General features: G+C 46.3%; 1 protein-coding gene across 1 annotated transcript in view; it reads left to right on the top strand.

Annotated features, from left to right (window-relative positions):
* Positions 1–11,807, top strand: part of WNT9A (Wnt family member 9A) — a 59,635-nt gene extending 47,828 nt beyond the window's left edge. Inside the window, exons 3-4 of the mRNA XM_058818101.1 lie at positions 931–1,193; positions 11,334–11,807. Of these exons, the coding sequence (XP_058674084.1) occupies positions 931–1,193; positions 11,334–11,807 (737 nt within the window). The remainder of the gene's footprint in view (positions 1–930; positions 1,194–11,333) is intronic.
* The last annotated feature ends 4,316 nt before the right edge of the window (positions 11,808–16,123 follow it).

Genomic DNA, 16,123 nt, shown 5'->3' with positions numbered 1-16,123 from the left:
GCTACTGCTTAGCTCTAATCACAGTTCTACTGCCTCTGGGGCCTGCCTTTTGCAGCTTTCCCAAAACCCTCTGATTTTGTGAATTGCCTCACCTGCCAACCTTACCACTCTCTTACTCCATGACGCAACTCACGCTCTTCTCCCGATAGGCTTTACCTCCATTTCCTGTGAGTTTTTCCTTTCTTTAATGTAGGATTGATGGAGGGTAGCACAGTGGGTATGGATGGAGATGAGAGATCTCTGCAGCCAGGTTGTGGAACTTGGGGTTTATTGCAAAGGGCCTGGGTGCAGGGCCCTGCTGGGAGCTGCCAGCCACAGCTCAGAGCAGGACTGAGAGAGGTGGGGAGAAGATGAGAGGGTAAGAGAGTAAAAGGATAAGAGAGTAAAAGGGGTAAGAGCGTAAAAGGCAAGAGCTAAGAGACAAAGTAAAAGAAGTAAAAGACGAAAGGTAAGAGCTAAGAGACAAAGGTAAGAGAGCGAAGTTCCCGTTACAATACAATAAATCATCTTCTGTGTTGAATATTCTGATTCTCACTAACCAATCTAGTACAATATACAAATCCTACAGCATTTACATACAGCCTATAAGAATCAGTACATTACTGTACCGTGTTACATTTTAAACCCTAAAAACTCCTCTTTGGGTCCCTTCTGCCAAGCTGGCAGGGTCTGCTCTGCCCCTTGGAGCTGTCTGCAAGCAGAGGGTGTTGTTTCATCAAAAGGGGATTACCTTCAGCTGGCCACACCATTGTTGTCCCATTGTTCATTCAGTAACTGAGGTATCTCAAACTTGCTTTCATTTCAATCTCGCTTATAGTGTCCATATTCTCAAAATCTTTTGCCAGAAAATCATATTCATAAGGCTTTCCTATTTCATCTCCCCCAACACTTTAAGCTGCAGCTAGAGCCTGTCCCTGCTTGTCCCTGCAGGTTTCAAGGAGACAGCCTTCCTGTACGCCATCTCCTCGGCGGGGCTGACGCACGCCATGGCCAAGGCGTGCAGCGCGGGGCGCATGGAGCGCTGCACCTGCGACGAGGCGCCCGACCTGGAGAACAGGGAGGCCTGGCAGTGGGGAGGCTGCGGGGACAACCTCAAGTACAGCAACAAGTTCGTCAAGGAGTTCCTGGGGAGGAAGCCCAACAAGGACCTGCGAGCCAGGGTGGACTTCCACAACAACCTGGTGGGCATGAAGGTGCGTTGAAGGCGCCGCGGAGTGGTGGGTTCAGGCTGCTGTGGGGCTTTGGAGGGAATTATGCTGTTCTTGGGTGTGGGATAGGAGTGTTGGAGGTGAAATGGATGGAGTGATGCTCCTTCTGGAGGGGGGAAGGCTGAGCTGTGGGATCATGCCCTGGTTTTGACTGTGCAAAACCATTAGAGAGAGACTAGAGGGAAAGGAAAGGGACTGGCCAGGTTTAGGAAATATGAGGTGGAGATAAAGATTGCTGGTTCCCCACAAGGAGGAAAGGATTTCACACCACAAAGGGATGGAAAGGCTTACATGAGGTAGAAATGGAAGAAAGGTTTTATGCTGCCACAACACATCCTTGAGGGATGCTTCTCTTGCAGCAGCTGAGTAGAGCGTGGACAGTGTAGCATCTCCTTGGCCAGGTTTCTTTAAAACTGGCTGGAGAAACAGCTGGCAGGGAACCAGGGTGGAGAGATTAATTTCTGGCTGACCTCAGACCTAATAGCCCCTTCAGTTTTGTCTTCTGTGTCACCTAGAGCACAGAAACCTCCTGTGTCACCTAGAGGGGGAGATGGTGCTTGGTTGTAGAGTGCCTTTTTCCTTTTCCCATCTTTATCCTCTCTTCCTGCTCTTTACACCAACTCTGAGGCTGCCTAGGGGCCTCTCTGCAGGACTGCCAGAGTTCAGGAAGCATTTGGACAATGCTCTGGGACACATGGTGTGATTTTTGGGTTTGTCCCATGCAGGGCCAGGATTTGGACTCGATGATCCCTGTGGGTCCCTTTCCAGCTCAGCATTTTCCATGACAGATGTAAAGGACAAAGTGTCTGCGAGTGCTGGGTCATCCCAGCAAGGGGAAAAGGAAGAGGCTTTCCACCTTCTCCCATAAAATGCTTGGCTGTACCTAGCCTAGAGTTGCTCCAACACGAAAATCCCTCAGATTGGCCAGCACAGGTGCTTAGGATCAGTGTTTCATTGCACCAACCTCCAAGGGGGACATACTGCAGGGCCAGAAATAGCCCTCGAGCCTTGTTATTGTCTGTGTGATTGGATGCAGGCTTGGGGCTGGGATGGGGGACCTGGGTCTCCAGTTTCCCAGGCAAATGCAGCCCAGCCAGTTGTGCATTCTAGGAATGGCCACCCCAGCTCAGTTGTTGCTGTGTCTATGTATAAAATGTCATTCCTCGCAACGGAATTGGGGCATTGGGGAATGCCACCAGCCAGGGCTGGCCAGCAAAGTGTCTCCCCCTCTCCCTGCTACCAGATGCTCCTAGACAGCGCTGAGATCAGGATTAGAAATATCCTGGATTTAGCTGGTGTCTGGTTTTGGCTGACAGCTTTCCTGCTCTGGATTAAAGGGCTCAGTGTCTCTGAGCTCCTGTGGCAGCTCCCTGACGTGTCAAACAGGCTTTGCAGGATGATGGGACTTGTCTCAACCCTGGTGTTGGTTGCTCTGTCCCATCTTTTGGAGTTGAGTGTGCAGCAGATGGGATGGCAGTGGAGAAGGTGGCCCATGGAGGCAGTGATTCCATGCTGGATGTTTCTCTGAGATGTCCTGGCTCTCCTCTCATTCCTGAGTCACACAATACAGTCCCATCAAAACCTCCAAGGATGTGACTCTGGCACGTTCTTGTGGCTCCAGGAATATCCACCAACAGTGGCAGGGCTAAAAACCTCCCAGATGGGTTTGGCTCAACTCCCAGTGTTCCCAATCCCAGGAGCTGCAGTCAGGATGTCCATATGGCTGAGGCCACTCTTGGATTTAGGATTCGTGTCCTTAATTATCATCTGTGCTTTACACTGCACAACTCTGAGCTAAACAAACTCCAAGGATGAGCTGAGAGGTTGAACCTTCCCTTCTGTGTCCTGATCCTTGTGAGTTAGCTCCCAGGGGAAGATGCAGGACTCTCCAGCATCCTCTGCCTGCACTCCCCTTGGCACAGTGGGACTGTGGCCACTGGCAGTGGTTTCTCAGTGTGGTATCTGCAGCTGAACAGCTGAGTAACAGTTGTGACGGTTGTCCAGACACCCAGAGCCCTCCTGGCAACCCAAGTCTCAGACCTCTGCTGCAGGTCAGTGATCCACTGCTCCTATTTTCGTCCACCCACAATATCTCTGTCAAGCTGGGATTGCTGTGTGACAGCTCTCCTTTGCCTGTTTGCAGCAGCAGTTGAAATGATTTCTCTGTTTGTGCTGCTGGATATAATAATTCATTGGGCCATGGCATGGTGGAAAGCCAAGCCAAGGAGCCCAGCAGGCTCACAGCTCCACCATGGAGCCAGGCAGAGAAGGAGGGAATGCTGAGGAGGAAACTTTCAGGAGGATGGTGGTAGAAGATCAGGAGAACACACATTTGTATGGTTAGGATATTTGGCTTTAAACCCCTGGCACAATTTGGTGTCAGTAAGATGATGATCAGAGTGAGGACCCAGGCCGGCTCTGTGACTACAAAGTCAAAACTTGCAGTGCTTAATTCAGATTCCAGAATATTGAAACCAGTTTGACCTTCTTGATGTGGTGGATGGATTGTCTTTGGCACTGCTTGCTCTCAAGTGTGGATCAATACCAGGTTTGAGCTCTGCTCTACCTCCTGTTCCCACTGCAAGTGCAGGGATGAGGGGATGGAGGCTGAGAGCACCACTGCATTTCTTGCTGAGCTTGTGGATATTTCCCTTGAGGAAGGTACTGAGTTAAAAATGATTCTCAGCACGTTTTCTGTGCCTTCAAAGAGGCTGCCCACCAACCAACTCCTACCATAAAGACTTTGCCACTATCAAGCAGAGTTTTCTCAGTGACTGCAGCAGTCTGAAACCCCTTTGGACTCACCTACCGTGGTTATTGGAACAATAACTCATCTGGGTTTGATTTGGGGTTGATCAGAGGCAGTAGAGGGGTGCAGACAGCCTTGATTTTTGCCATTTTGGAGCTGAGGAGTTTAGAGCTGAAGTTCTTTCAGTGTGTGGATGTGTGTGTTCACTGAGAGAGTGGAGAAGTCTCTACCAATGATACAGCACAAGCTTGGTGGTCTCTCACTGATTCTTTACATGTCATTTCTCCCATCTAATTACTCCCAACCATGGCAAAACATACAAATAGTCCCTTGAGGCCCAGCAGAAAAAAAAAGGACCTGTGCTGGACTGACTAATTTGGCAAGCAACCATCTCCCCTCCTGGTCACCACACCAGTTTCTCCATGGTGTCACACCAGCAAACAATCCCTGTATTTCTGCGAGGGTGACATGATCCTATCCCGCCTAGTTTTAGTGTCTCTTGGTAGACGTTCTCATTTAATTATGAATTCACTTCTGCTTTTTACAACCTTGATGGGCTGCCTGTAATTTTGCTGCCACCAGTGAAATAATCACTGAACATGTTGTGCCCGTGGTGGCTCACCAAGTTATATGATATGACCTCAGTGGTTAATGAAAGGGTGAGCTTGTCTAGTGTGAGGATGAGGTAATTAGACCAGGACTTCTCCAGCCTTCTCTTTATTGAAAAGCAGGAGCTCTGAATAGACCACTTATTAAAAAAGCAATTTCCCTTCCTTTGCCAGATCTACTCTCCCTTATTCAGCCATTCTTTCCGAGGGGTCTTGGGTGGAGAGGGTGTTTTGGGGGGACAAGTCAACTGTATTAAAGCTCCATTGCCAGCAATGAAGTTTCTGAGTTATATTAAATGAAGCCCAGGCAGCCTTGCTAAAGCTCTCATCTTCTCTCCATCCTCCCCCCTTTTCCCCCTTGTACACACAAGTGCAGCCCTCTTTTGTAACCCATTAATGAAAAGGCGGAATATTAGAGCACTCAATTAGTTCCACTGGGCTTGAGTAAGTGATGTTTTAATTAAATTTGCCCAGTTTCTCAGCCAAGTATCATTAAACATGACTTTCCAACTCCCTCTCTGGAGCGTTGCTAAGTTTCTTAATCCCAGGAGTGCTGACCTCTTCCAGAGGTATGTCTGGTCAAGCATGTCTTACAGATCCAAGGGGCACAATTAAAAGGGGCTGCTGTTGCCCTAGGAAAAAAAAAATTATCATGTTCTCACTGCCTTTTCCCTTCATCCTTCCACAAACCTTTGCCTGAAGTTTATGTCTTGAGAGCTGAGAGTGTTTAATACAAAATTTTGGGGGAGGTAGAGATGGAGAAGAAGAAAAGGTCTCTCTTCCAGCAGTTTCCTGCTTTGAAACTGGTTCCTTTCATGAGGAGCACAATTAAAAGGGGCTGCTGTTACCCTCGAAAAAGAATTATCATGTTCTCACTGCCTTTTTCCTTCATCCTTCCACAAACCTTTGCCTGAAGTCCTTGTATAACCACAGTTGTCTTGAGTGTTTAATACAAAATTTTGGGGAGGTAGAGATGGAGAAGAAGAAAAGATCTCTCTTCCAGCAGTTTCCTGCTTTAAAACTGGTTCCTTTCATGAGGCTTTTTTGCACAAGATGCTTTGGTGTGTGCAGAGCAAGTGTTTCTGAAGGATCACAGAATCCTGGAATGGCTTGGGTTGGAAGGGACCTACCTTAAAGGTCGCTTTGTCCCAAGCCCTTCATGGTCCTGGTCACCCTTGTAGGCTTCAATTCCAGATCCACCCTGAGACAGCTACACCTGGAGCCATCTGGGATGCTCTGGAGAGGATAGAGGGAGGTGCCTGGTCTTTCCCTTGCTGTTGACTTGCTTATTTTGGAATTCCATCTGAGGAATGGCTTTTCCCCCCCAGGCAGCGCTGGCAGGGATCTCTCTGGAGGGCTGGAGATGCACTCTCCATATCAGGGAGATGTTTGCCCAGCTATCATCTGTCTGAGGAACTTCATGAGCTATCACATAACACGTTATCAGAGCATGCCACCCTCTTCATTTCTGGAGCTCCGTTGGGCAGAGGGGGGAAATTGAGACCCAGAAAGATTAAGTGACTCACTAAAGGTCACACACAGGCGGAGGGAGGCACAATTCTCCTGTTGCAGAGACAGTGTTTACAAGCACTGACCATCCAGTCTCTCACAGTTCCTGCTCATTAACACAGTTCCAGTCCAATTCCAGGCTTTGCTGCACCTTCATGGTCTGTAATAATCGCTATTTTGGACCTTAATCCACTTGGTGCATGCAAAAAACCCAGAAGACATAAAGCATCCTTCTTGGCAGTTTTTTAGGGATGTGTTTGCAGTGAGAAATGGGGCATCACATGTTTACCAAGGTACAAATCAAACCCAGCGAATAACAGCCTGAGAAGAGCTCTTAATGTACAGATCAGTTTTCAGGGCCACCACTGGTATTAATTGCTGCAGGTTATGACAGGTAGGAATGCCCAGGCGTGCTCTCTGGATTTTCCTCTCCTTTCAGGCTGAGAATGGCTCAGCCAAAGCCTTTCTTAGGCCTGGAAATCAATACTCTGGAAAAAAAATTACTTGCTGTGTCCCATAAGTGATTGCAGTTGGTTGTTTATGTGGAGCTTTTTTAGCATGGGAAGCATGCTAGGAATACTGAGCATGGGGAAAATACTTCTGAAGTTCTCAGTTTTAAGTAGGGTTATGTTGTTCTATGCTTAAATGTTTGTGTTTTAATACCTATGTCACTGAAATATGATTGTTCCCATTTTTTAAAAAGGGAAGGGTAGTGGGAGGGGAAAACTGTTCTGAAAAAGCAGGTTGAGAACAGGCTGAAAAGAAGGGTTTTTAACACAGTAGAAGAAAAAAAATAAAGGATGACAACAAACAATTTGTGAAATTTTTATAGTTTAGCCAGTGGCATTGGCCAGTGTGAAGGGACAAGTCTGGTCCACTGGTTGTGTGTGGGGACCGTGGCTGCTGTCCAAACAAACGTTAATACTCGAGCTGAGAGAGAATGACTAAGCCTATTTAAATTGGAGAGGGGACAGAGAGGATTGGATTTGTGGGGAGGCATCCCAAAGCCCTTCCCAAAGCCAGGCAAGGCTTTTCCCTGGATGATCTGCCTGCGAGGAGGCTTTGCTGCCTCCTCTCCCCCAAACCATAGCGAATGGTTTGAAGCCCTGGAGCCGCAGCCCAGCCATGACGACAGCGGAGCAATGAGTGCGGAATTCCCACGGCCGGGTGTCGGCCCTGGGCTGCTGCTGCCCAGACAAGAGTTGTCTGAAAAAAAAAAAAAAACAACAACAAAAAAAAAACCACTGCCAGAGCCCCGTGACCCAGCTGGGAATGAATGGGAATCCTGTCCTCGGCGTTTCAGCTAAAACACTGAGAAATTGTGTGTTGCAGCATGTCTGAGACTGATCATGACGGGGGCACTCAGTCTGAGCTTCGCGGCGCACCATTGTTGGGAGGAAGGATTACATGTTGCATAGCAATGCTCTGCTGTGATCCCTTTTCCCCATGTAAAGCCAGTTGGGAAGGCAGTCCAGCAGAGCTATCTGGTTTCCTCCGAGTTGGAAAACCCCAAGAAAAATGGTTCTGTCTTGCTTTGTGTTTCCCTCATTCTGATTTTGTCAGTATTGGGTGTTCTCACAGCAAGGTCAGTGGGAATTTGTGTTCCTATGTCAAGCTAAAAATCCTTATTTTCCTCCCAAGCTGTTCTGTTTGATACTGCCAGACCAGGTGTTTGTTCAGAGGAGAGTGGGAGGACAGAATTCCCATGTGTGATGCCATCCCTGACCCACCACTTGTCTTTGTTTGGCTTTGATTTCATGGTAGGAGCTCTCTACAGCACACAGTACAAAAGGAATGCTCCTTGTTGCTGCTACTCTTGAGTTACTACAACCCTGTGTGGTATCTGTGGAGTTGGGGCCATGGGGAGCATGAAATATTTTGTGCCTTGCATGGAAGCTGAGCCATTCTGCTTCATATCTGTGACAAAGGTGCAGGTGGCCACATCCTTGGTGTGGATGAAGTGATTATTCAGTGGTGAGCTCAGAACAGGTTCAGGTCTGTGTAGGATGGAGGTAAATCAGGCTCTGAACTGTGATGAGCCTTGAAAAGAAAGCAGGAGCTGCTACAGCTCCTGAAATATGATTTTATATGGTAAAACCTTACTCTTCCTCATCTAACTAAGAGTTCTTTGGCTATAAAAACTGTGTTTTTCTCTGCTGGAAGAAGGATAGAAGACCTTCAAGTTTGAAAGCACGATCCAGACATTTGTCCCAGGATCCAGCCAGCAAAGCTTTCTCCAAGCAACCTGCTGACTTGGATCAGTCTTGCTCTGCTTCCTGAAGAAATGAGGTGGATTTAAGTGTCTCTGACAGGAGCTTGCACCAAGAGGAGGAAAGGTCATTGTGGAAGCTGGGGAGCGGGACGGGAACCAGAAGGGCTTTGCCAAGATTCATTTTGGCTTGTGGGTGGCTGGGGCTGCAGGCAGCAGTTGCCCATCACACAGCGCCTCGAGGAGCTGCAGCGTGACTGACAGCAGCAGGGGAGGCTGCCTGGGCAGGGAATTTTTCTAGGATTTTCACTCTTGCTGCCTCGTAACATTCTTGAGCCCTTCCCGGTCCTTCCAGGAGAGGCTTTACGGGGCGGTCAGGATGCACCGCGCTTGCATGGCAGCCACAGGAAAATCCACATGCTGGATTTCATGAACTGCTGCATTCATGGGGACAGGGACAATGGAAACCTTTTATGCTTTGGTCCACCAGAGCTGTCCCAGCCACTGCTTAACAAGGAGCTAGAAGCGAGTCAGGAAAATCCAGACTGGGGTTCATGTGGAACTTTGTTTGAGCCCAGATGAGGAGAATAGAATTAATCTACCCAAATACACTTATTAGTACTCCTTGAGGGACCTTTATGCTGGTGGAGGGACAGCTGGTGTGATGAGAATGTTTTAAAACACCTCAATTACTGCAAGATGGAGATATTTAAACACCTGAGTTTCACCCAGAGGGCAGGATTCTGCTCACAGACTCCCCTGAAATAAGGAGCCTCTGTGTGGGCTGGGTCCCCAGGTTCCTGTTGGAGATAGAGATGTGCTCAGCTGTCAGAGGGAGCCTGGAGAGCTGTTCAGTGGAGCAGGTGTTTGCCTCACTGCAGGTCCTGCCCTGCTCTGGCTGCCCTGACTGCGATGAGAGTTCTGAGGTGTTTCTCAGACTGAGGTGTTTAAACTCGAGTGTTTGCCTCGGTGAGGTCAACCCTGGCTGGCTGGTGTGATTCAAGTGCCTAAACCTACATGCTTACACCTGACTGAAGGTCCTGCGCCATCAGCCAGCTGCCAATCCATCAGGATCAGGTTTTCCAACACGTGTTGGGCTGTATCCACCAGCCCCACGTGGACGCCTTGGCTGCAGCGCTCCTGCAACGTCAGCACTCCCACAGAGCTCCAGAGAGGTGGCTCCTGACAAGAACAGCCCCGAGTCCAGGTTCCCTTCCTGAGTTCCATGACCCTGTCTTGTTCAATCAGCTCCGAGCCCAGGAGCAGGACTGCAAGCTGAGCCAGTTCCTGTTGGTTTCTTGCTTTCCCAACTCCTGGGCAATGGGGGTTGCCTCCTTTTCCAGGTGGAGCAGATGCAAATGTGCTGTGGGAGGAGGAAAGGTTGAGGAAAGCCTGAAGTGATGAATGACTGCAGTGTGCAGCCCTTTCCCAAGTATCCCAGCAATTTCTGCCCGCTTTGCTGATGGTGTGGGCGTGAAATCAGGTGGAGGAGCTTTGTTTCACACGAACTCAGCTCTCACTTCTGGACAAGCAGTGAAACGGGACTTTACACCAGGGAGGGGACGGGTGAGGGTTGGGGTTTTCCCCCCTCCCCCTCGGTGTTGAAATGTGTTCTGCACGCTCTTGTCTGACATTGTGGGATTTCTTGTGGACTTGGCGAGACACTTTGGCACACAAAGCGTGACAGCCCTTACCCAAGGCATCCCAGCTGAGCGCTATAACCAGCAACACATCTCCCCCTGTAACCCGTCACCGCTCTGAATGCTACTGTGTATTATTGGATTGCACTCGCAAAGGTCTCTGGCTGTCACAGGAATGAAGTGTGACCATTGGACAGGCTCTGCTGAAGGCTGCATTATGCATATTGTCTTTCTAAAAATGTTTCTGGAATATCACAATTGGGCCAGGCCCCAATTCCGAGTCCATGACCTATTGCACGGTTGCACATGGGGCTCAGCAGGATTTGTGCAGCCAAATAATTAAGAACTGGATGGTCAGGAAATGGACTGCAGCCAGTCCTCTGCTGTCAGGAAGCCACAGCAGAGCCAGATGCCATCATGGGCATGGGGGGAGGTTGTTTTCTTCTTTTTTAGGTACCGTAGATGCCCAAAGGAAGGGCACTTTCAACAGTACTTTGGTCCCTTGTCAGGACCCAGCTTTGTCAAACAAACTCTGTCCTTACCTGCTGATTTAAGGGGTGGCTGTATCTTACCCATTTAAAGTCAACAGAATCTAATTTTGGGGAAGGGGCAGGGTGGGAGAATTAGAAATACAAATTTGTGTTCATAATCTGTGGGCAAAATGTGGGGTATGTGTGGCTGTCCAAATAACATCTCTGCTCGTGTGTTGCCCATGGAGGTACCCCAGGTAAATCTCTCTCTGGAGAAGCAGAGATGGAACATTCCAATGCTGTTTCTAAGTAGATGGATGTTGTTTTGTGCTGTGAAACTTCTTTCTTACATTGATTTGAAAAGAATTGGATCCTTTGTTTGGCATCAGTCAGTTGATGATGCTAAACTAAGATTGCTTCTTCTTGTACTTGGGTTTGGGGTCCTGTGGTATGGAGAAGGTTCCTATCATCCACATTTCTGTTCTGGAGCATGTGCCACCCCACCTCTTTCTGTTTCTTCCACTTTTATATCTTACCTACTTATTACTGACAAAGATAAATAGGTCTTAAAATATGTATTAATCTCTTAGTTGTATCACAATTTCAGATCTCTATCTACAAAATGAGTGGCAGCACTGGACAATCTTTGTGCACCTTTCTAGTATCTTTAATTAGCCAATTAAGCAAAGTTTTTACAGCTGAATATCATACTCTGGGAACTGAGATCCTTTTGAAGCATTTCCTGTAGGATGTGTTTTGAATGTCATAATCTGGGAACTGAGATCTTTTTCAAATATTTCTTGTAGGATGCGTTTTCTGTCTGATTGCAACAGATGTATTGTCATCAACTTTGTGTCCCTGAAGCATCTTCTAGAAAATATCATGTTTTACTTGATGCTTTGATGACTGATTCTCTCTGGGGCCGTGTGTGTGTCTGCAGGTCATCAAAGCCGGTGTGGAGACCACCTGCAAATGCCACGGCGTGTCCGGCTCCTGCACCGTCCGGACGTGCTGGAGGCAGCTCTCCCCCTTCCACGAGATCGGCAAGCAGCTGAAGCAGAAGTACGAGACCTCGCTCAAGGTGGGCAGCACCACCAACGAGGCCACGGGGGAAGGCGACATTTCCCCCCCTAAAAAATCCATCCCCGGCCACAGCGATCAAATCCCAAGGACTACGGACCTCGTCTACATTGACGACTCCCCGAGCTTCTGCCTGATGAGTCGCTATTCCCCCGGCACGTCGGGACGGAAGTGTTACAAGGACAAGAACTGCGACAGCATCTGCTGCGGCCGGGGCCACAACACGCAGAGCCGGGTGGTGACGCGCCCGTGCCAGTGCCAGGTGCGTTGGTGCTGCTATGTGGAGTGCAAGCAGTGCACCCAGAGGGAGGAGGTTTACACCTGCAAGGACTGACACGACCCGCGGCTGCTGCTGCACTTGGGCCAGCTTGGAGAACTGCTTATGGAGACAAACAGGGTTTGATTGACCTTCTGGCATCTGGAAGCTATGTTGAGACATAAGCACTTTGTAGGGTACAGGTGACCCAGCTGTGTTGCTGTTTTGTTTTGGGGTTTTTTGTTTTGTTTTCTTTTTGTTTTGTTTATCCTGTAGACTGAATTTTCATGAGGTCCAACCATGTGGAAATAAGTGCCTGTCACACTGGGGTTAGACACCAGTTGACCTTCACCTTTGTCGTCTATGTAGTTTGACGGATCATTTCTCCTTGGAACATTGTTTCAGCCATCCTCCATGAACTCCTGGGCTAAGAGATTCCCTTTGACATGAATATCCTGGACTTCTTTATTCCTGGAGCTCACCCAACTGCTCAGAGAGCTGAGCAGATACAAAAGATCTTTCCGCTTTGAGTGTGGTGGTGCCGGAAGCGGACATTTATTTCTCCTAAAACTCAAGAGGGATTTGTAGGGAATGATGGGTTCTTCCAGTGGAGTTTCTGCACATGGAGCAAACCAAGCTCTGACAAAGAGACCCACTGGAAGCATCAGCTCTTTAATGACAGCTCTGTGTCCATATGCATTGTCACCAGTACAGCTCGGAAATGTTGGGTCCACCATGCTGCAGACAGAAATAGATCCAAGGAAGAGGTTGGGAAGACAGCAGAACACCAGATGTGCCTGTCCCCTTCAGTCCAATCCCATTCTTTATTTAAAACAATTCACCCAAATGCAGGCTCTTTAGCACTATCGCTGTCTTAAATTGATTTTTTTTTTTTTAACCACTAGATACTTTTGTTTCATTTTCACTTGGCACATGATTTATTTTTCTCTCCTCTTCCCACCTCTTGCCAATGGAGGTCAACCTGTGGTAACTGCTTCAGAAATCCCAACTGGAACTCGTTGAGTTGAATTTGGACGTGTTTCTCTTGAGTAGGACAAGAGGAATCCGAGTGCCTCTTGGAACCCGGGGCTGTCTTGCCTTGTGGAGCAGCCGTTTTGGCCTGGATCAGACCTCTGGAGGAGCTGACTTTTCTTTCCTAGGTCATCATTCCATTTACTCTAAACCATGGCAGTGGTACATGACACAAGCTGTATATAAACCCTATGACCTTAAGATGATTTTGGTTTGCTTTTTTTTAACCACTAGATCGAGAACTGTACTTTAAAAAACACACCTGCTAAATCCTAACAAACTCATGGATTTGGAATAGCCAATCGACACAGAGACAACCTGAGAGAAGCCAGAAATTTGACTGCAGGGGTTGATCACTCCCACGCTGTGAAACACATGACAACCTCCATCATTTCTTTTTTGCTTGGAAGAGGAGATTTACAATCCAGGACTTGGCGTGCCAATATTCTTCGTATAGAAGTGGATTGGAGGCAGCCAGAGAATTGCCTGAATGAAGACTTCTAAGGAAAAAATGGGGAGCAGAGCGTTTTTTGTTTGAATTTTGGTAGCAATTTTTGATTGTCCAGTAGTAGCAATTTCCACCGAGTTTCTATAAGCCATTGATCTGGTGTTCAAAAGAGGAGATTCTCAAACATTAGTAAAAATTAGTAAACAAAAAGAGAGCAATTTCCCAAGATGAACCGTTTTTTTTCAAAGTCTTTTTTTCCTTATTTAATTTTTTCCCCCCTAATTGTAGCCACTAATATTTAAGCTGTTCATATGCATCTACTGGGATGAGAAAAGATAGATTTGGGGTTTTCCTAGTTAAAAATACCTGCAGTCCAGCCTGGCACGTTGACATCGAATCTTGAGGAGGGGGCAAGGGGAGGGACAGGGTGTTGCTGATTAATAGCACCATGCTCTGCAGAGTGAAGCAAAATGTCTCTTTTTTGGTGTTTCCTTATTTGCTGTACAATTCTGGAGGTTGGGATAATGCTGGAGGAGTGAAAGTGGAATCCACATGTGGAATTCCCACCTTCCACCCCAGCAAAGCACCAGGAAGGTCTCACAGCTTTTGGGAAAGTCACCCCTGAGCAGTTTATCTAATGGTTTAAAAAATAAATTGCCTAGAAACCTATTATTCAGTGTGTATATATAGATATATATGCACACCTTGACACATAAATATATATATATATATATAAATATTGAACATTTATTTATTGTAAAGCCCTTCAGAAGGACCTTCTTATGGTTTCAATGTGGTATTATGTTAAATTCTCTTTCTCCCTCTGTCTCTCTCTCTCTCACACATATGTGCAAACTCACTGTTACATTTTTGTGTGTTCTAAAATAGCTCTTCCCCTTCAAAGTAAAACCAGATCCAAACCTGCTCAAAACAGGAACTTTGGGGTCTGAATTACTATTTCTGGCACCATTCTTTCTTTTTTTTTTTTTTTTTTAATCTGTTCTTAATTAAAGGATGGGCCACAATTTATGTGCATTATTATTATTATTAATTATTATTATTATTATTATTGTTATATTTAAACCATGGGCCTCATTTTCCTCCTTTTCACTGGTGTCTCTGTCTCCGTTGACCTCGCTGGAGTAGCTCCACATTGCACTGGTGTGAGAGGAGAATGAGTCCCTAGAAGCAGAAGAGAGGGGAGTGTTGGCATGGATATCCTGGCCAAAAAAAATTCCAGGATGGGATGGGATGGGGTAGGGAAGCTTGGTGTGTTCAGCAGTGTGGGGGAGAGAGAGATGGGTGGGAAATCAGACAGATTGTCCAAGCTTGTCTAGAAGGAAGCAGCAAAGAGTGAATGAACTACTGAGTGAAAGAGCTCTTCTGTGTATTATAACTCACGCACTGAAGCCTGGATGCTTTCTGTAAGTATTTAAAAAAAAAGACAAAAAATAAAAAAAAAGACAAAAAATAATTACAAAAAAATGAATAACAAGAAAAAAAACCACCACAAATTGTATTTATGTTCATGTGGATATAGTACTTGCCTGTTATATATTGTAAATAGCACGGTTTATTCTCCTGTGGTTAAAAAAAAATTATAAATAACTAAATAGTAGCGAGGCACATGTGTTAAATGCATAGGCAGTGTATAAAATATACTAACACTCTGAAATCAGGAGAACTTGTCTTCTTGGCCTTTTGACCTAGGGTGGTGAAACAAATGTGGGTTATTTTTCTTCTCCTCCCTGCACCATGCTGTGGGTGTGTTTTGGGTGGGGGGTCTTTAGTTCCAGCGTTTTCCAATGTCTGCCTTATCGTTGAAGAAGGAATTGGGGCAAAAGCCTCCTTTTGGAAAAATCCAGTGGAGCTTAAGTAGGAGCTGGGAGAGAATCTGTCAAACCATCTCAAAACCCTTTGGAGTGCTAGGCCTGGGTTTTCTGATGGTGGGAAATGTGTTGGAGTTGAATTAATTCATGGAGTATAAGTCCTACTCCATCCACAAGTCTGGAAAACCCTAAATAAGAGACTGGGAACTCCTGTATAAAACACTGGGGAGTGTCCTGTAAAACCCTTTTTGTCCCAGCTGGATTAAACTGGATTTTTCCAGAGAGGCTGATTCTGCCACCACACCATTGGATCTCCAGTGCAATTCAGTGAAATTGCTCGGTTTTGTAAAACTACTTCAATGGTGGATTTGGGTCCCTGAACTTTTTCATGGTGTCATTTCATATATATATATATATAAATATTAAAAAAAAAGTGCAAAGCAACTTTCCCCCTTTTTCTTATCCCCAGAGAAACAGGATTTTGCTCAGATGTAACTGGAGAAGGACAGATGGGTGGAGGGGAGATCTCTGGTTCCTGACCCCCTTTCACCCCCTGTCCCCCCAAAAGTGTCAAAGTGTTGGTTCTCCTAAGCTGATCCAGCCAGATCAGTTTTGGGGTGGGGGGGTGCAACCATTATTTATATAACTTTTTTATTAATTTTTTTAAAAAGAGAAGTTAGCTGATGGAAGAATATTTTTATTGAATAGTGCATTTTAGTTATGTCAGAAATATAAAAAAATATATATAATATTTTTGTAAACAAGGCAAACTGAAAACGTTTGCTGTTTTATATTAGAATTTTCTATTAAAAGAAATAAAAACCCACAGAAATAATTGTTGCACCCGTCATCTGTTTTTTAACAAGCTTCTATTCTGTGTGACTGACTCATTTATGCCGGATGTGGAGAAATGCAAAACAAGTCCTAAACATTATGTTCTCCTTATCTTCCAGTTATCAAAAACTCCAGTTGGTGAAACAAGCAGTGCTTAATCAAAGGGGATTTTTAATTATTATCATTATTAATGCTAAAAATGAAAAACTAGTAGCTTGTAATGGAAAGACAAAAAAAATCTACCCCAAAAT

Source organism: Ammospiza caudacuta, chromosome 1, assembly GCF_027887145.1.
Source record: "Ammospiza caudacuta isolate bAmmCau1 chromosome 1, bAmmCau1.pri, whole genome shotgun sequence".
NCBI lineage: Eukaryota > Metazoa > Chordata > Aves > Passeriformes > Passerellidae > Ammospiza > Ammospiza caudacuta.
Note: the sequence above shows the minus strand (reverse complement) of the source record. Positions and strands in the feature narration are given on the sequence as shown.